The 21,405-nt window shown below is 36.4% G+C and overlaps 1 protein-coding gene across 8 annotated transcripts in view; it reads left to right on the plus strand.

The window, feature by feature from the left end:
- Positions 1-21,405, plus strand: part of XPNPEP3 (X-prolyl aminopeptidase 3) — a 170,699-nt gene that overhangs the window by 64,305 nt on the left and 84,989 nt on the right. For all 8 annotated transcript variants that reach the window (XM_077168945.1, XM_077168950.1, XM_077168949.1 and 5 more), the window contains 2 exons: positions 7,311-7,718; positions 9,981-10,183. In XM_077168945.1, the coding sequence (XP_077025060.1) occupies positions 7,311-7,718; positions 9,981-10,183 (611 nt within the window). The remainder of the gene's footprint in view (positions 1-7,310; positions 7,719-9,980; positions 10,184-21,405) is intronic.

Raw genomic sequence — 21,405 nt, forward strand, 5'->3', positions numbered from 1 at the left:
AACATAAGAAAATCAATTAATGTAATACACCGTATCAACAAATCAAAGCAGAAAAATCACATGATCATCACAATTGATGCAGAGAAGGCATTTGACAAGAGTCAACATCCTTTCCTGTTGAAAACACTTCAATGGATAGGAATACAAAGGAACTTCCTTAAAATGATAGAGGGAATATATGAAAAACCCACAGCTAATATCATCCTCAATGGGGAAAAATTGAAAACTTTCCCCCTAAGGTCAGGAACAAGACAAGGATGTCCACTATCACCACTATTATTCAATATTGTATTGGAGGTTCTAGCCAGAGCAATTAGACAAGAAAAAGAAATACAAGGCATCAAAATTGGAAAGGAAGAAGTAAAACTATCACTGTTTGCAGACGATATGATACTATACGTCGAAAACCCGGAAAAATCCACAACAAAACTACTAGAGCTAATAAATGAGTACAGCAAAGTAGCAGGTTACAAGATCAACATTCAAAAATCTGTAGCATTTCTATACACTAGCAATGAACAAGCGGAGGGGGAAATCAAGAAACGAATCCCATTTACAATTGCAACTAAAAGAATAAAATACCTAGGAATAAATTTAACTAAAGAGACAAAAAACCTATATAAAGAAAACTACAAAAAACTGTTAAAAGAAATCACAGAAGACCTAAATAGATGGAAGGGCATATCGTGTTCATGGATTGGAAGACTAAATATAGTTAAGATGTCCATCCTACCTAAATTGATTTACAGATTCAATGCAATACCAGTCAAAATCCCAACAACTTATTTTTCAGAAATAGAAAAACCAATAAGCAAATTTATCTGGAAGGGCAGGGTGCCCTGAATTGCTAAAAACATCTTGAGGAAAAAAAAACGAAGCTGGAGGTCTTGCACTGCCTGACTTTAAGGCATATTATGAAGCCACAGTTGGTCAAAACAGCATGGTACTGGCATAAAGATAGATATATCGACCAATGGAATCGAGTAGAGTGCTCAGATATAGACCCTCTCATCTATGGACATTTGATCTTTGATAAGGCAGTCAAGCCAACTCACCTGGGACAGAGCAGTCTCCTCAATAAATAGTGCCTAGAGAACTGGATATCCATATGCAAAGGAATGAAAGAAGACCCATATCTCACACCCTACACAAAAGTTAACTCAAAATGGATCAAAGATCTAAACATTAGGTCTAAGAACATAAAACAGTTAGAGGAAAATGTAGGGAGATATCTTAGGAAGCTTACAATTGGAGGCGGTTTTATGGACCTTAAACCTAAAGCAAGAGCATTGAAGAAGGAAATAAATAAATGGGAGCTCCTCAAAATTAAACACTTTTGTGCATCAAAGAACTTCATCAAGAAAGTAGAAAGACAGCCTACACAATGGGAGACAATATTTGGAAACGATATATCAGATAAAGGTCTAGTATCCAGAATTTATAAAGAGATTGTTCATCTCAACAACAAAAAGACAGCCAACCCAATTACAAAATGGGAAAAAGACTTGAATAGACACCTCTCAGAGGAGGAAATACAAATGGCCAAAAGGCACATGAAGAGATGCTCAATGTCCCTGGCCATTAGAGAAATGCAAATCAAAACCACAATGAGATATCATCTCACACCCACCAGAATGGCCATTATCAACAAAACAGAAAATGACAAGTGCTGGAGAGGATGCGGTGAAAGAGGCACACTTATCCACTGTTGATGGGAATGTCAAATGGTGCAACCACTGTGGAAGGCAGTTTGGCGGTTCCTCAAAAAGCTGAATATAGAATTGCCATACGACCCAGCAATACCATTGCTGGGAATCTACTCAAAGGAATTAAGGGCAAAAACTCAAACGGACATTTGCACACCAATGTTTATAGCAGCGTTATTTACAATTGCAAAGAGATGGAAACAGCCAAAATGTCCATCAACAGACGAGTGGCTAAACAAACTGTGGTATATACATACGATGGAATATTATGCAGCTTTAAGACAGGATAAACTTATGAAGCATGTAATAACATGGATGGACCTAGAGAACATTATGCTGAGTGAGTCTAGCCAAAAACTAAAAGACAAATACTGTATGGTCCCAATGATGTGAATCGACATTCGAGAATAAACTTGAAATATGTCATTGGTAACAGAGTTCAGCAGGAGTTAGAAACAGGGTAAGATAATGGGTAATTGGAATTGATGGGATACAGACTGTGCAAGAGGACTAGATACAAAAGCTCAAAAATGGACAGCACAATAATACCTAATTGTAAAGTAATCATGTTAAAACACTGAATGAATTGCGTCCGAGCTATAGGTTTTTGTTTTGTTTTGTTTTGTTTGTTTTGTTCTTACTATTATTACTTTTATTTTTTTCTCTATATTAACATTCTATATCTTTTTCGGTTCTGTTGCCAGTTCTTCTAAACCGATGCAAATGTACTGAGAAACGATGATCATGCATCTATGTGATGATGTTAAGAATTACTGATTGCATATGTAGAATGGTATGATTTCTAAATGTTGGGTTAATTTCTTTTTTTCCGTTAATTAATAAAAAAAAAAATAGACATCATTCAGGGCCCCTTACCTTTCCATATAGATTTGATGATAGGCTTTTCCATTTCTTCAAAGAAGGTTTTTGGAATTTTGATTGGGATTCCATTGAATCTGTATGTTGCTTTGGGTAGCATTAATATTTAATGATATTTATAATATTTGATCTTCCAATCCATGAACACAGAATACTCCTCCCTTAATTTAGGTCCTCTTTTATTTCATTTAGCAATGTTTGTAGTTTTCTGTGTACAAAGCCTTTACATCCTTGAGGATTTATTCCTAGGTAGTTGATTGTTTTAGTTGCTGTTGTGAGTGGAATTTTTTTCTTGATTTCTTGTTCCAGTTGTTCATTGCTTGTGTATAAGAACACTACTGATTGTGGTGTTGCTCTTGTATCCTGCCACTTTGCTGAATTCATTTATTAGTTATAAGAGCTCTGTTGTAGATTTTTCAGGATTTTCTGCATATAGGATCATATCATCTGCAAATAGTGGAAGTTTTACTTCTTTCCAATCTGGATGCCTTTTATTTCTTTTTCTTGCCTAATTTCTCCAATATAATATTGAATAACAGTGGTGACAGTGGGCATCCTTGTCTTTTTCCTGATCTCAGAGGGAAAGCTTACTTTCACCAGTAAGTAGGATGTTAGCTTTGGGCCTTTCATATGCCCTTTATCATGTTGAGAAGATTCCTTCTATTACTAATACTCTAAATGTTTTTATCCAGAAAGGGTGCTGGATTTTTATCTAAATGCCTTTTGTACATCAGTTGAGATGATCATTGATCATGTTGGGTTTTTTCCCCCCTGTATTCTGTTAAGGTGGTGTATTACATTAATAGTGATTTTCTTATGTTAAACCAACCTTGCATACCAAGGGTAAATCCCACTTGATCATTGTATATAATTCTTTTAATATGCTGTCTGGGTCAATTTGCTGGTATTTTGTTGTGGCTTTTTGCGTCTATATTCATAATAGATAATGCTCTTTAACTTTCTTTTGTTGTGGTATCTTTTTTTGGCTTTCAGAAGAGTGGTGTTGGCCTCATAGATTGGAATAGGTGTGTACCCTCCACTTTAATTTTTTTGAAAGAGTTTGTACAGGATTGGAGTTAAGTCATCTTGGAATGTTTGGTAGAATTCCCCTGTGAAACCATCTGGTCCTAAGTTTTTCTTTGATGGAAGGTTTTTTATTATTAATTCAGTCTCATTACTAATAGCTAGTTTGTTGAGATCTGTTTCTTCTTGAGTCAATATAGGTGGTTTGTGGGTTTCTAAGAATTTGTCCATTTCATGTAGGTTATCTAGTGTATTGACATACAGTTGTTCATAGTATCCTTTTATAGTCCTTTTTATTTCAGCATGGTTGATAGTAACGCCCCCCTTTTCATTTCTGATTTTTGCAATGTGTATCCACTCTTTTTTTTTTTCTTTGTCAGGCTAGTTAAACAGTTTGTCAATTTTGTTCATCTTTTCAAAGAACCAACTATTGGTTTTGTTGATTCTCTCTACTGCTTTTTGTTTTGTTTTGCTTTCTATTCTATTTATCTATTATCACCACTCCTCTCTTTGTTATTTCCTTCCTGCTTGCTTTGGGTTAAGTTTCTTGTTCTTTTTCTAGTTCTTCCAGTTAGGTCTCTGATTCGAAGTCTTTTTTAATAGAAGCATTTAAAGCTATAAATTTTCCTCTCAGCACTGCCTTTGCTGCATCCTATAATTTTGCATATGTTGTATTTTCATTTTTGTTCACATCAAGAAATTTCCTAATTTCATTTCTAATTTCCTCTCTAACCCATTGGTTGTTTAAGAGAAGAAAGTTTCCTTCTATTCCTAGTGTTCCAAGTGTGAATTTCCACATATTTGTGAATTTTCCCTTTCACCCTTTATTGATTTTTAGCTTCATTCCTTGGTGGTTGGAGAATATACATTGTATGATTTCAGTATTTTTAAATTTATTGACACTTGTTTTGCAATCCAGCCTAATGTCTTCCTGGAGAATGAGCCATGTACGCTCAAGATGTAACTTACCTTTTTATACAGCTGTATTTCGTGGCTAGCTTTCCATATTTGCATAGGAAACTGTTCTCCTTTTCACGGCCAATAGTAGTTTTCAAACAATGTCTGAGTTCTTTATCTGGAGTAATTAATTTAGTGAAATAATTTACGGATGAAGAAACTGAGCTCAGTGGTTAAGTAACTTGCCCAAGGTTATACTACTAGTAATTGGATAAGCATTAGTAGCATCCAATATATAAATCAAGTTCACTGAAGATAAAATTCAGTTCAAAAAGCCATAAATAAGCAGATTACAGCACAGTATGTTCAGTATAATTACCTTACTTCTTTTAAAGCTTTTAAAATAAATATACAAAAATAGAAAAAATCCTGTAAAAATGAATAGTACGTTAAAACCAGTTATTTTTTAGTTAGTACGATTACAATGAATTCTACTTTCTGGTTTATTTCTATTTTTCTACCTTTTCTATAGGAATATTCTACTCTGACAATAATAGTCTTATCATGTGCTTGCAGCTAAACTGATAGAAAAGTGTAAACCATCCTTAACTCCAGGCTGCTGAATAGTATTTATTGTGGAATAATCATAGATGTACAATTTAAGGAGTAAACAGAAAAACTAACATACCTCTAACTCAGCTCAAAATTTTTCAGCACTCAATAAAAGTTTTTATTATTTTTTAGAGAGGCAGTCAGGTAAACTCTGATTCCAGTTCTACCACTTATTGGCTGTGTTTCAATGAGAAATATATTTAATCTCTCTGTGCCTCAGTATCTTCTTCTATTAAATGAGATTTTATTAATTATCTATTGCTGTGTAGCAAATTACCCCAAAACTTAGCAGCTGAAGACAGTGACTATTTATTAACTCATACAGTTTCTAAGGTCCAGGAATCTGGAAGTAGGTTAGCTGGATGGTTTCTGACTCTGGATCTCTCATGAGATTTCAGTCAAACTGTTGGCTGAAGTGGCTGTCATCTGAAGGCTTGACTAGGGCTGGAGGATCTTCTCCCAAGATGGCTTATATGGCTGTTGACGAGAGGCCCAGTTCCTCATCATTTGGGCATCTCCATATAGCTGTTCACGATTCAACAATTGGCTTCGTCTAAAGTAAGTGATCAAAGAGAAAGAGAACAGATTTCCAAGACAGAAGCTACAGTGTCTTATAACCTCACCTTGAAAATGACATATCAGTATTTTTTATATTGAATGTGGCTGACCAACCCCAGTACAGTATGGGAAAGTACTATTCAAGGGTATAAATACCAGGAGCTGGTGTCCATGGGCACTGTCTTGGACACTGGCAACCACAAGCAGCAAAGACTAACTCACATCAGAGAGTCATTTGTAAAGATTAAATGAGTTGAAACATATACATAATTTAGAGCAGCATCTAACACGTAGTAAGCATTCAAAAAGCTTTAGTACTTTTTATAACTAATGCTAAGTATAGGCTGAGGGATACAACCTTTTGTGAATGGTGTCTCCCTACATATCTGTATTTCTGTGTCTATAAATACACATACTCAGGGGCAGATGCATGATATGTATATCATAGGGAATTTTTTTCACAACTCTTTTTGGTGGGGAGAGGGGAGGATTGGTTGAGTGCATGGACTGGGTCTCCTTCATGGCAGGTGAAAATTCTACCACTGAACTACCCGTGCACCCCAAGGTGTACAAATTTTGTGATTCTTTTTGTAGGTCTTTTGGTTTGGAACCTAAATTAAAAACAGTCATCATTTCAGTTTCATAAGGGAAGTATTGACTATTCATCACTGTGCTAGCACCAGGCAGTCTGCTAGGTACAAAGATTCAGAATTCACACGTGACACTTCATAAACAGCAGATCTTAATCTGTGTATTTCAGGACCCTATGGGTGGCTTTAGAAGAATCTGAGTCTCTTATAATTGTATTTAAATATTTGTGTTAAAAAAAAATTTTTTTATGTGGCTTCATGCAGTTTACTGAATGGAATTTATCCATACCTTTCAAAAGATTATCTAGAGAACCATGTTTCACCTAATTTGATTCCAAGAAATAGATGATATTAGTAGGATGTTTGGGAGATAGGAAAATGGCCCTGACACTCAAGGAGCTTGTGTATACCCACCTCAGTGATAATACAAGGTAGAGTGTGACGAGTTCTGTTAGAAAGGTGTTATGCATTGGAATTCAGAAAGAGAAATTTATTCCAGCTTTTGCAATTGGGGAACGCTTTTTGGCCTTAAACTCTATTATTTTAAAAACTATATATCATTTAACAAATATTTATCAAATGCCCACTATATTCCAGGTCTTGGAAATATATAATATTTAACAAATAGAGAAAAATCTATGTCCTTGTGGAGCTTACATTCTTTTGGAGAAATAATACACAGAGAATGTGACCCTTCTTTCCACCTTATATATTGAATCTTCAGAGCAATTTTGATTATATATTGAACAATGCTTTCCACATAGTAATGTTGGATGAGTATTTGATTGAATTAGTACAAGAATGAACCAAGATGGAAGAGATCTTAAGGGGTCAACCTCAGACAGGACCACATTTGACTATGATTTCTTCCACAGTTTTGTAATTGACAGAGAATTTGAAACTTGGATCTTAATTCTGTACGTGCTGTGAGGAAATTTGGCATAAATTGAAGAATTTATTATGTATCTCCATCTAGTATTGAGTTAACTTAAGTACTTTGGCGCTATAGAAATGCAAGGCATCACTGTTTTTTTGTCATTTCTAGGGGAGGTGACACCAGGGCTATCCCAGGTAGAATATGCACTTCGCAGACACAAACTGATGTCTCTAATTCAAAAGCAAGCACAAGGACAGAGTGGGACAGACCAGACAGTGGTCCTGCTGTCCAACCCTACATACTACATGAGCAACGATATCCCCTACACTTTCCACCAAGACAACAACTTTCTGTACCTGTGTGGATTCCAAGAGCCTGATAGCATTCTTGTCCTCCAAAGCATCCCTGGCAAGCAGTTACCATCACACAAGACCATACTGTTTGTGCCTCGGAGAGATCCTAGTCGAGAACTTTGGGATGGCCCACGATCTGGCACAGATGGAGCAATTGCTCTAACTGGAGTGGATGAAGCCTATACATTGGAGGAATTTCAACATCTAGTACCAAAATTGAAAGGTAACAATTGAGAGCAAAAGTCACATCACAGTCCAGAGTGAGGTTAAGACCTTCCTTGCCTTCACCTTCAAATTCCTGTTTAGATAAAGTTCTGTTTCCTAAAATGATTATCATGTTGTGGGAAGGAACATAAATCTTCTCCAGAAGATTGGGCTACTTTATAGATTACATTTATTCATTTGATAAATCTTCACTAGATTATTCCTTTTTTTAATGAATAATTTGAAATCTGAGAGAATTTCTTTTTCACATGGAGAACAGGCATGGGCCACTCTTCAAGATTACTGACCAGTTTGTTGACCCTTGACCACTACTACTTATGTTTGACCACTCTCCAAAAGGAAGCAGTATTCTCAAAGAGTGAACCATGGATCGCTAGTGTCAGCATAACCTGGGAACATACTAGAAATGCAAAATCTGCAGCCTTTGTCCCTTCTACCTACCAAATCAGAATCTGCATTTTAACAAGATTCTCAGGTAATTCTTATGCACGTTAAGGTTTGAGAAGCCCTGCTCTAGATTTTCTGAGTTAATGTATAACAAACAAATCATCCCTTTAGTTGAGTTCTTACCCCCTCAAAATCAATACTTTACCTACGTTTATTCTGATGAAATTACAATCACTTAGAATATTTGCGGATTCTACTTTTGGAACTTTCTTTAGAACTTATACCACATTATAAACCATCCTTAGTAATTATTGTAAATCTTCAGCTCTGGGAGTGTTTTATAAAGATATATAAAACACTGCCCTATATATAAAAATTTAATATAGGGCAGTGCAGTGATGGCTCAGAAGCAGAATTTTCGCCTGCCATACCAGAGACTCAGGTTTGATTCTCGAGCCTGCCCATGCCCCCCCCCAAAAAGATTAGTATATATATTTTCAGGGGCAGGGATCAAGGTGTTATATTTTTTGAAACATCCAGAAATCACCAAGAAACAAATTTGGTAAATGAGATAAATGATCAAGTTGGAAAATACTGATTTTAGACCAAAATAATGTATACTTGTAAAGTTTTAGTTTCATTTTCTTGTGTGGCTTTTTACCACCTGTGAAGGCAGTTTCTACCGAGTTTCTAAAACTCAGTTTCTAAAAGAGAATTACAAAAATGTTTCCAACATTGGTGGGGTATGTTGTTTTCCTACAAAGTCTCCTTTGAAAGAAAACACTCATTTGAATGTATAAGTTCTAATATGGTTTTTTAAATTCTTTCCATTACTTTATAGAAATATTTTCTATTTTATGGTGATAATTACCCAGCTTAACTAGTGGAACTTTCTTACATCTTCCAAGTGCATATAAATGTGCAATACAGAATCATTTTTTGGGTACCTTTTTGATTTCTTGAATTCGTTGCTGGCTGTCATGTTTGGCAGTCTAAATTTCATTAAGCTGGTTAAAGTTAAAAGTAAAAAGTGAGTTAAAAATCTTACTTAAAATGTGTTCCTCAGAAGCACTTCTCATCTGCAGGTATTCTTAATGTTAGTATACTAGATAAAAGCATTAGGCAAAAGTAAAGATAAATGAAATTGTATTTATTTAAAAGTAAAAAAACTAAGTTGGGTTATGATTTCATACACTAAGTAGAGATAGTAAAGACTGTTTATCTACTAAAAGTAAGATTAGTGTTTCCCTTGTAATAAACCACTTTATAAAATAACCTTTTTTTTTTTTTTTTTTTTTTGCATGGGCAGGCACCAGGAATCAAACCCGGGTCTCCTGCATGGCAGGCAAGAACTCTGCCTGCTGAGCCACCGTGGCCCACCCAAAATGACTTACTTTCTAATGAAAATATTTAGATCATTTGCAAGTCATGGTGGCTCAGCAGGCAGAGTTCCCACTTGTCATGCCGGAGACCCAGGTTCGGTTCCTGGTACCTGCCCATGCAAAAAAAAAATGTGTGTATATATATATATATATATATATATTTTTTTTTTTTTTAGGTCATTGTATCTCTAATGAATAGCCAATTCAAGTTTTCAGGATTTTTTCCCTCACCACTGTCCTAACTTCTTTTTAGTCTTATAAACCATAAAACTTTCCAGACTTAGATTCTTAGGAATGTTGCCCATGACCTACTTTGAGGAAATCTTCAATGACTTCATCCCTGAGCCAGTTTGTGCTCAGTCTATTAGAGTTGTAACCTATATGAGTTTTGTGGTTGTGACTCTTGTTCAAGCCATTATGATAGTATGGTATTTCTTATTGTTGCTGTTAGTTTTTGTCTTAAATGTATTTTTTCGGCTTCTCATTTTAAGCTGAGACAAATACTGTTTGGTATGACTGGATGAGACCTTCTCATGCACAGCTTCACTGTGACTACATGAAGTCTCTAACTGAGGCCAAAGCCAGGAGCAAGAACAAGGTTCAGGCTGTTCAGCAGCTGGTACAACGCCTCCGGCTAATCAAATCTCCTGCAGAGATTGAGCGAATGCAGATTGCTGGGAAGCTGACATCACAGGTATGGCTCTCATTGAAATATTTTTTCCAGATTAAAAAACATAAGCTCTTAGGGTTCAGTGGACACTTTGAGGTCATATACCCAATGTAGTAATCATCTTGCAAATAGGTAAACACCTAACTTCTATGTACCTGTTTAACCGCCTGTCTGGAGACTTGCTCAGCAGCTTGCAAGGCATAGTAAATCTGCCTTCTTGTATTTTTTACCCATCTTTCTTGGCTTTTTCTTCCTGAAACAATATTTCTTTCCCTACAATAATACTACACTAATAAGAAACAGATTTTGGAAGCTCATAGGAGCCAAAATAACAATGTTTACAAATCTACGGTTTATTACAGGGTGCAATCTAAGAGTACAGTATAACAATAGCATTAAAATGGGCGGGCCACGGTGACTCAGCAGGCAAGAACGCTTGCCTGGAATGCCAGAGGACCCGGGTTCGATTCCTGGCGCCTGCCCATGTATAAAAAAAAAAAAAAAAAAAACAGAAAACAAAAACAATAGCATTAAAGTAAGGATATGCATCACAGCCAGCGGTCCAGAGAAACCAGGATTAGGCTCCTATTGTACACCTTCAGTAAGGGCGAGGGCAAGATGTATCTTCTCTCACAGATTGGAACCACTGTTACATGCATAGAACACTCAGAACTAGGGAGCTTGGAATAGAATCTTGGCTAGGGATTTTTATATTTTGCTTGTCATATAGGCATATTTCTGCTATATAACAGCAAAGCCTTCTGGAGGTCTCAACCAGACCAAGTACAAACCATTGATCTCATTGTTATCAGTACTGCCAATCTGATACAAATGGCCCCAAAACACCTCTGAGCAGTGGTTACAAAGTGACACTATTAATCAGTATGTTTTATGCCTTGATAAGGATCTGTGCACTAACTTGAACAAAAAAAGCTTCACAGAATAACCCACCTCCTTGGCCTATTGTCAAGGCTTTTTTCTGATAAAACAATAATCCCTAGTTTGACAGGAGTTACTTGCTTTACAGTATCATATAATCAGATATATAATCAAAATGCACACACAGAATCCAAACAGTTAGAATAACCTGTTAGTGGTTATATGGATTTAAACAGACAACTGAACCATCCAATTATAGTTCCTCATGTTTTTGTACTAACTGTACAGCTCTTTTTCCTCCTGGATCTACAATTTTCTGCATCTACTGAATTATTAAATACCATAATTAACATATCATTAATAAAGTCTAAATTTTCATTTAGTCAATTTCATTAAGTCAGTTATCCTCCATAGGGATAATATCTTGAGAGGCTTTAATTCAGACTGTCAGTATATTTTATCATCCTAAGTTTTATTAGCTTCTACAACATTAACTTTACCTGCAACTCATATATTACAGCACATTGATAGTACCATGTAGTAGTCTAGGTACATGGTTACAGTTTAAATTGGACAAAATTGTGGTGTAATTATTTTGTCCCTCTCAACACAGCCTACCTTTTTCATATACTATGTATTATTTCTCATTGGAATATAGATCAGAAGCCATCTCTTTTATTTCAGAATTCAAAGCATCTTGAGAGCGTAGCCAAATCCGTTATCTCAGTTTACATGGTTTAACAGATACTGGTTCCCAGTGAAAGGAGTCCTACAACAGAACCTATTTATCTACCATGAAAAACACTCTAATCCTGTTTAAAATTTTTCTAATAACTGCAAAGTTGCACTTATAGCAAAAGAATGGTTAGCACTCAGTCTCAGTGCTAAAGCTATTAAAGAGCACCTCAATAATTTGCATTCTCCAGTTAAAATTATCTGTGGACTGGGGGCCTATAAGTCTGGCCTATGATTCTCTGGCCTCGAAGTCACCATAAGTCATAAACTGGGTTTCTACAGTGAGAATACCTGGCCACTGGACCTGGGATGCCTTGGACTTAGTTTGAATCAAGAGATCTAATAACCCAGTTTATGTTAACATGCAAACTTGTTTCCATTGCTAGGTTTGGGCATGTTGTCTTTGTGTGTACTGTAATTGTATCAGTGCCTTGTCATTTCATGCAGCTTCCTGCCTTTGTCCTTAATTCCTGCAATAGGATGCCTTCAGGCCACCCTATTCATGTTAGTAGGTTTTTTTCATTGATGTCTCTTCTGTCAAAAGCAAATCTACCTGACCAAAATTACTCCTAGCTCAGCTCCTAATTTCCCTGAGTTTTCTTATTCTAAGCCCATGTGTTGTTGCCATTGAGGTGTAACTGCTTTAGTACAATTGGGAGATAAAAATTTATGAATTTTATCTTTTTGCTATTGAATCACCCAGGCTTAGGTCATGTGAGTAATAGTCACTTCTAAATAGACTTTGGTTTGAATGTGCCATAGCACTCCATGTAACTACCATGTCAAATTTCTGCCTTTTCATTTCAGGAATGTAGGCCCACCAAGTTATAACCAATCCTTTTCCTTTGTCTGTGATTCCAGTATTCCAGGTGTCCCTTGACCTCCTTATGGGGCTAGTCACCCAAAGTAAAGGGCAAATAGCTAATTTTACAGTTAATATTATTATGACAGATGGGACATGCAGTAGATAATATTCTGTCATCATATTCTCATTCCATTTTTTAAACCTCTGTCAACACAGTAGATGGCTACATAATGTTCGTTTAGATTATTAATAATCAGTGGTGTTTTTCAAATTCAACCAACTAAATATTCCCACAGGTACTTTCCAAACGTGGATCCTCTATACATCTTGTGAGAGGAGAACCCAAAGACCTAGCCACATTTGTATTGTTCTAGTCATAGACAGAAGTCCCATCGTGCATCTATTTCAAAAACATACATCATTCCTGGAAATGTATTAGGTTGGTTGTTGTCTAGCTCTAGCCCCAAGGAGCATCAGAGTCAAAGCTAAAAGAGGATAGTCTCTTGCTTAAGCATCTCTTGAGGCTATAAAATTATATTAGATTTTTCCTTTTATGTTATCCATTTATTGACTCCCTTCCCCTCAACAATAATCTTGCCTTTTTTCCCTGTATTATTTATTTCAATCTAAACTTTTCCCCCTTGGTAGGATTTTCTAATTCATCTACCAAGCTAGTCCACTTCCAATCATAGAGGAAAATTGAAATAATACAATTATTAACAATTTCGGTGGTGGCCAACCATATGTATCATTGTTCAGGCCATTGGTACACGGGCTGAGTTCCTCCATGTCCACTCATTTCATAGACCCTGGTTTCCATTTCAAAAAATCAAACTAGGCATTAATTTTTTTTTAATACTTTTATTGACAATATTCACACACATACATTCCATACATGGTGTACAATCAGTGGCTCACAATATCATCACATAGTTGTGTATTCATCACCATGATCATTTTTTAGAACATTTGCATCACTCTAGAAAAATAAAGAAAAAGAAAAAGCTCACACATACTGTATTAGTTAGGATTCTCTAGAGAAATAGAATCAACAGGAAATATTCATAAATATGAAATTTATAGAAGTGTCTTACGTGACCGTGGGAACGTAGCATCCAAAATCTGTAGGGTAGACTGAAGCTGACGATTCTGACGGAGGGTCTGGACGAATTCCACAGGAGAGGCTTGCCAGCCGAAGCAGAAAGAGAACCTGTGTCTTCTGAATCCTCCTTAAAAGGCTTCCAGTGATTAGATTAAGCATCACTCATTAAAGAAGACATTCCCCTTGGCTGATTACGATGGAATCAGCTGTGGATGTAGCTAACATGATCATGATTTAATTCTGTGAAATGTCCTCATAGCAAAAGACAAACTAGCACTTGCCCAACCAGACAAAGAGGTACTACCACCTGGCCAAGTTGACACATGAACCTGACCATGACACATGCTATACCATACCCCTTACCCCTCCCTCTCTTTGACCACTAGTATTTCAATCTACCCAATTTATTTTACCCTTTATCCCCCCTATTATTTATTTAATTTTTATCCATATTTTTTACTCATCTATTCATATCCTGGATAAAAGAAGCATCAGACATAAGATTTTTGCAATTACACAGTCACATTGTAAAAGTTGTATCTTTATTACAGTTGTCTTCAAGAATCAAGGCTACTGGAACACAGCTCAGCAATTTCAGGTACTTCCCTATAGCCACTCCAGTACACCATAAACTAAAAAAGGATATCCATATAATGCATAAGAATAACCTCCAGAATAACATCTTAACTCTGTTTGAAATCTCTCAGCCACTGAAACTTTGTTTTGTCTCATTTCTCTCTTCCATCTTTTGGTCAAGAGGGCTTTTTCAGTCCGTTGATGCTAGGTCATGCTTCATCCTGGTAGTTCTGTCCCGCATTGTCAAGGAGATTTACACTCCTGGGAGTCATGTCCCACGTAGGGGGGAGGGTAGTGAGTTCACCTGCCAAGTTGGCTTAGAGAAAAAGGCCACGTCTGAGCAACCAAAGAGCTTCTCCAGGGGTGACACTTAGGCCTCATTTTAAATAGGCTTAGCCCGTCCTTTGCAGGAATAAGTTTCATAGGGGCAAACCCCAAGATCAAGGGGTCAGCCTATCGATTAGGTTGTCCCCACTGCTTGCAAGAATATCAGAAATTCTCCAAATGGGAAAGTTGAATATGTGTTCCTTTCTTTCCAGTTCCCCAAGGGGACTTTGCAAATACTTCTTTATTTGCTGCCCAAATAGGCCATTAACCTTTTATTCCAGTCACCTTCAAACCCTGACATAGGATTTCTTTGGTGAGCATCATTATGCCCTACTTTGGTTTACCCTCAGAATTTCCATAGAGCTTTCCAAAAAGCAGTGCCCTGCATGGGGTAAGGGGTGAGGATGCCTTTTATCGTCCAGTTATTTATAACTCATTTGTCAACCCATTGCAAATCCATTGGCAACAGCGCAAGAATCGGGATTTACCCAAATAGTGCAGCTTGTATTTGTGTCCAGCTGTTCTGTCATGGTAAGGCATGCAGTTTGTATTTCAGCCCAGTGGGCTGACTTGTTTTTACCTTCTTCATGGGATTTTACCTTCTACTAGCTCAGAGCTGCTTCTTTCCATATTCTGCCTTGGCCTTCAGTTCTGGAACTACCAACATTTACCTGTTATCCTCAGAGAATTGTTCTAAAGGAAGGATCTGAGGAAGTAAAAGGCCACTTGCTTATGAATACACTCTGTTCTACAGATGCTCTGTTAGCATGCTCTTTTATTCCATTTCCATTTTATGGTGGCAGTTGTTTGACTATTGTCCTTCTTCTTGGAATACTTTTCAACATGATAATGATGTTTTTTCAGTCTTAATATAATCTTATATCTTTTAGTTCTTGAGGGTTTCAATAACAGGTCAGTAACTGTATTTCAGAGTACAAATACTGGAGAGCAGTGTCTGGTAATTTTTTAGCCCCAGAATCCAGATGGTCTGAGTGCAGGTGGCTGACACTTAGAATCTTTTCAACAATAGGCTCTTAGGCTCCTAATGGGATGGCTTGTACTACAGCCTTCTGGAATTGTAAGAAGGCTTTCTGTTGTTCAGGCCCCTCAGTTTAACTGATTTTTAATAATTGGGGCCAGTGGTATCCCTAACTGAGGAATACGATTTTTCTAAGATCCAAATAGACTCACTTTTTTTTTTTTTTTTAAAGTCTGAGGCACAATGACTAACATTTTATTCCTGGTGGTCTGTGGTATGTCATGAATTTCTCTAGCACGTGTCATCACCCCATATTTCATAGTCTGTATCAGATACTGGATTTTCGCAAGGCACATCAGTCGTATGATTTATGATCTTAGTAAAGTTGCTTTTTAGCTTGATCTACAGTTTTGAGAAAATCTTAATATCATCAATAGTGAATATTGTCCACTTGTATTAGATTTAGATATCGCCTGACCAGATTGTGACGGTATGCAGGAGAGTTCAAATATTCTTGAGATAATAAAATAATTGTATATTGGAAACCGTTCTACATGAATGCAAATTGTCATAGCCTCTCCTGGGTGATTGACAATGAGAAAAATGCATTAGCCAGAAAAATACAGATTGCCAGTCACCTTTAACTTGTGTTAGTTGAATAGTCTAGACCATATCAGGGACTGCTGAGGCTCGTGGGGGTACAGTTTTATTGAGTCTCCTATAATCTGCTGTTAGTCTCCTGATCTATCAGCCTTCCTCATTGACCACACTGGGCTATTTACAGTAAATTTGTGAGTACTCATGTACCTACATCTAACATTTCCTTATGTAGGGTAGTAATTTCTTATTGCCCTCCAGATACCCATATTATTCCAAATTTACATTTGTTGGCTTAAGTAATTCTGAAGGTTCCCAGTTTGCATGTCCAATGATTACTGGATAAAGGGAATATCTACAACTTATTCTATTTTTCATTTTATAGATAAGAGGAGGAATTTTCCATTCAAACCAGCATATCCATCTCAATGATACATTCAGACGTCCACCATGGTACACAACTTTTTACCATACATTCTTTTTTTTTCTTTTTTGGGCACATGGTGAATATTTTTAAAAAGCGTTTTTTTTTTTTACATTAGAGCAGTTACCCATTCAGACCAGCATATCCATCTCAATCATACATTCAGACGTCCACCATGGTACACAACTTTTTACCATACATTCTAACTTTTTTTTTCTTTTTTGGGCATATGGTGAATATTTTTAAAAAGCATTTTTTTTACATTAGAGCAGTTATAGATTTACAGAAAAATCATGTAAAAAGTACATAGTTCCCATATATAACACCCCCCACACACACACATTCATGCAAGCAGTTTTCCCTATTATTAACATTTTGCATTAGTGTGGTGCCTTTGTTATAAATTATGAAACAAAATTCTTATAATTACATCTTAACTGTAGTCCATAGTTTGCCTTAGGGTTCATTCTTTGTGTTGTACAGTTCTCTGGTTTTGTTTTGTAGTTTTATTCTGGTAACATAATACCACAAAAAAATTTCCCATGTATTCGCTCTCAATAACACAGTTCAGTGGTTTTAATGACATTCACAATGTTATGACACCATCACCACCATCCATTACCAAAACTTTTCCATTGTCCAAACAGAAACTCTTTACCAATGAGGGATTTACTCTAGTCCTGCCCCTGGGAACCTATATTCTAGTTTCTAGTTATAAATTTTCATATTCTGATTATTTCATATTTATGAGATCATATGATATTTGTCTTTTGTGTCTGACTTATTTTACTCCTTCAGCATTCATCCATGTTGTAGCATGTATCAGAATTTCATTCCTTTTTACAGCTGAATAATATTCCATTGTATGTATATACTGCATTTAATTTATCCATTCATCTATTGATGAACACTCCAGGTTTTTCCACCTTTTGACAGTTGTGAATAATGCTGCTATGAACATTGGTATGCAAATATCAGTTCACGGCCCTCCTTTCAATTCTTTTGGATATTTACTGTTCTAGTTTGCTAGCTGCCGGAATGCAACACACCAGAGACGGATTGGCTTTTAATAAAAGGGGATATATTTTGTTAGTTCTTCAGAGGAAAGGCAGGTAACTTTCATCTGAGGTTCTTTCTTATGTGGGAAGGCTCAGGGTAATCTCTGCTGGCCTTCTCTCCAGGCCTCTGGGTTCCAACAACTTTCCCTGGGGTGATTCCTTTCTGCATCTCCAAAGGCCTGGGCTAAGCTGCGAGTGCTGAGATGAGGTATGCCGAGCTGCTTGGGCTGTGCTACATTGCGCTCTCTCATTTAAGCACCAGCCAATTAAGTCAAAGGTCATTCATTGCAGCAGGCCTAGCCTACTGCAGATGTAAGGAGCAACAGATGAAGTTCACCTACCATTGGCTCATGTCTGCAGCAACAAAATTAGATGCCTTCACCTGGCCAAGCTGACAACTGAATCTAACTACCACATTTACCTAGAAGTAGGATTTCAGGATTATTTGATAATTCTATACTCAATATTCTGAGGAAATGTCGAACTGTTTTCCACAGTGGCTGTGGGCCATTTTACATTGCCACCAACAATGTATGAGGGTTCTTATTTCTCCACATCGTCTCAAAAATTGATATTTTCCATTCTTTTCAAAACAGTCTTTGTAGTGGATGTGAGGTAATATCTCATTGTGGTTTTGATTTGCATTTCCCTAGCAGTTAGTGATGTTGAGCAACTTTTCATGTGATTTTTGGCCATTTGTATATCCTTTTTGTAGAAATGTCCACTCAAGTCTTTAGCCCATTTTTTAATTGGATTATCCTTTTTTGTAGTTCTTTATGTATTCTGGCTATTATACCCTTAATGCATATATGGTTTCCAAATATTTTCTTCCATTCCATATGTTGTGTTTTTACTTTCTTGATGAAGTTCTTTGATACCCTAAAGTTTTAAATTTTGATGAAGTCCCATTTATCTATTTTTTTGTTTGTTCATGCTAAAGTCTAAGAAACCATTGTCTAACACAAGGTCCTAAAGATGTTTCCCTATGTTTTCTTCTAGGAGTTTTTATAGTTTTGGTTCCTATATTTGATCTATGTTGAGTCAATTTTTGTATATGTTGTGAGGTAGAAGTCTACCTTAATTCTTTTGCATGTGTCTATTCAGTTTTTCCAGCAACATTTGTTGAAGAGACTATATTTTGCCATTGGACATGGAACCCTTGTCAACAATCAGTTGGCGAACCTGACTCCCAGGGATTATCCTGACCCTAGCACCTTTGGATTGACAATGCCTTCCTGACCAAAAAGGGGGGAAAATATAACAAAATAAGGTATCAGTAGCTACGAGAGCTAAAATAGAGTCTAGAGGCATTCTGAAGGCTAGTCTTATGCAAGTTTCAGCTAGATATTGCTAATTGCCAAGGTTTGCCAAACTTCACCCAACATCATTCCTGTTAACCCCAGTGAACACCCAGAGCTCTTATCTGAGATCCTACAAAAGTCGTATACACTAAGTTTACTTTTCAGAAACCTAAAAACTTCATATGGTTCCTAAGGCAGATAAGCCCTGAAACCCAGAGGTGCCAGTCTCTCCAAGAACATCAGCCAGTTCCATCCCTGTAACCCATATTGTCAACACCTCTTTTCAACATGAAAAAAATTAGAATGCGCATAACCCAAATATCCCTAAAAACTGGGAGAAAGATCAAAGGAGAAGAAAGAGTTATTGTAGAAGAAGAATTAAACAAGTATGTGTGACTGCTGAATCATTATATTGATGTTTCTTTTTTTAGTCTCCAGTGTCTAGAAGCAGCTAGAAGGAAGAACCTGAAATTATGGAACTTTAACCCATATCAAACTTTGAAATCTGTTCTATAAGTAATTGTTAAAATTTACTTTGAAGTTTATTGCTTTTGTGTGTGTGTGTGTGTGTGTGTGTGTGTGTGTGTGTGTGTATAATATTTCACAGTAAAAAATGTTTTAAAAAATCAGTTGGCCATAAATATGAGGGTTTATTTCTGAACTCTCAGTTTGATTCCATTGATCTATGTTTGTCCTTGTGCCAGTACATTCTGTTTTTGTTTTTTCTGTATGAAAAATATACACAAAAAGCAATATGTTTCAAAACATCATAACTATTAATTGTAGAACAGATTTCAAAGTTTGGTATGTGTAACAGTTCCACTATTTTAGGTTTTTACTTCTAGCTGCTCTAAGATACTGGAGACTAAAAGAAATATCAATACAATGATTCCGCAATCATGCTCATTTGTTATACCCTATCTTCTCTGTGTAACTCCACCATCTCCTTTGATCTTTCTCTCATTCTTTAGGGTTATTTGGGCTATGCCCATTCTAACTTTTTCATGTTGGGAGGGACTGTCGATAATATGGGAAAGGGGGATGGAACTAATTGATGTTCTGGAGAGGCTGGCCTCTCTGCATTTCAGGACTTATCTGGTCCAGGGACCCATCTAGAGGTTATAGGTTTCTAGAAAGTTACCCTAGTACATGAGACCTTTGTAGAATCTTGTATATTGCCCTAGATGTTCTTTAGGATTGGTAGGAATGGTTTTAGTTGGGGTCCATGCTGTTTTGATTACTATAACTTTGTAATAAGTTTTAAAATCAAGTGTGCATCCTCCAACTTTGTTCTTCCTTTCTGAGATGGTTTTGGCTTTTTGGCTATTCAGAACCACTTCCATATGAATTTTATGATTGGCTTTTCTATTTCTGCAAAGAATGCTCTTGGAATTTTGATTGGTATTTTGTTGAATTTGTGTATCACTTTGGTTTGAATTGACTTTTAGTAGTATTTAGTCTTCTAATCCATGAGCACAGAATATTCTTTTATTTATTTATATCTTCTTAAATTTCTTTCAGCCATGTTTTGTAGTTTTCCATACATAAGTCCAGCACATCATGGGTTAAATTTATTCCATGATATTTGATTCTTTTAGTTGTTCTGTAAATGGATTTTTTTTTTCTTGATTTTGTAGTGGGTTGGAGCTCCGTACCTCAGAAAAGCATGCTATTAAACTTAATCCATTCCTGTGTTTCTGAACATTTGTAAATAGGAACTTTTGATGAGATTACTTCAGTTAGGGTGTGGCCCAACTAACTCAGGATGAGTCTTTGTCCCAAGACCTCTTAGTCCTATACAGAAGGCCTTGTAGGGAAAGACACACAGAGAAAATTTCAGGGAGCATACAGAAGCTGAGAGTCAATAGGACCCAGAATAGAATGGAGAAGCAGGAGATGCTGCTGTATACATTGACAGAAAACCCAGGTCACCAGCATCCAGCCCCAGAACACCACAGTCTTTTGGGAGAAAGCATCACCTTGATGACACCTTGATTTTGGACTTCTGGCCTCAAAACTGTGAATCAGTAAATTTCTCTTGTTTAAGCCAACCCATTGCATGGCATTTGCAACTAGAAAACAAAAACATTTTCCTCTTTAGAGTGTTGATTACTGCTATGTAGAAAACCCATTGATTGTTGCATATTGATCTTGTACCCTGCCATTTTGCTGAATGTTTATTAATTCTAGTCACTTTGTTGTGGGTTTTTTCAGGATTTTCTCTAGATAGTCTATATTATCTGCAATAGGGAAAATTTTACTTCTTCCTTTCTAATCTGGATGACTTTTATTTATTTTTCTTGCCTAATTGCTCTGGCTAGAACTTCTGCTATAATGTTGAATAACAGTAATGTCAGTGGACGTCCTTTTCTTGTTCCTAATCTTAGGGGGAAAGCTTTCACGCCTTCACCATTGAAAATTATGTTTGCTCTGGGTTTTTCATAGAATGAAAAAATTCCAGTC

Source organism: Tamandua tetradactyla, chromosome 7, assembly GCF_023851605.1.
Source record: "Tamandua tetradactyla isolate mTamTet1 chromosome 7, mTamTet1.pri, whole genome shotgun sequence".
In the NCBI taxonomy this organism is placed as follows: Eukaryota; Metazoa; Chordata; class Mammalia; order Pilosa; family Myrmecophagidae; genus Tamandua; species Tamandua tetradactyla.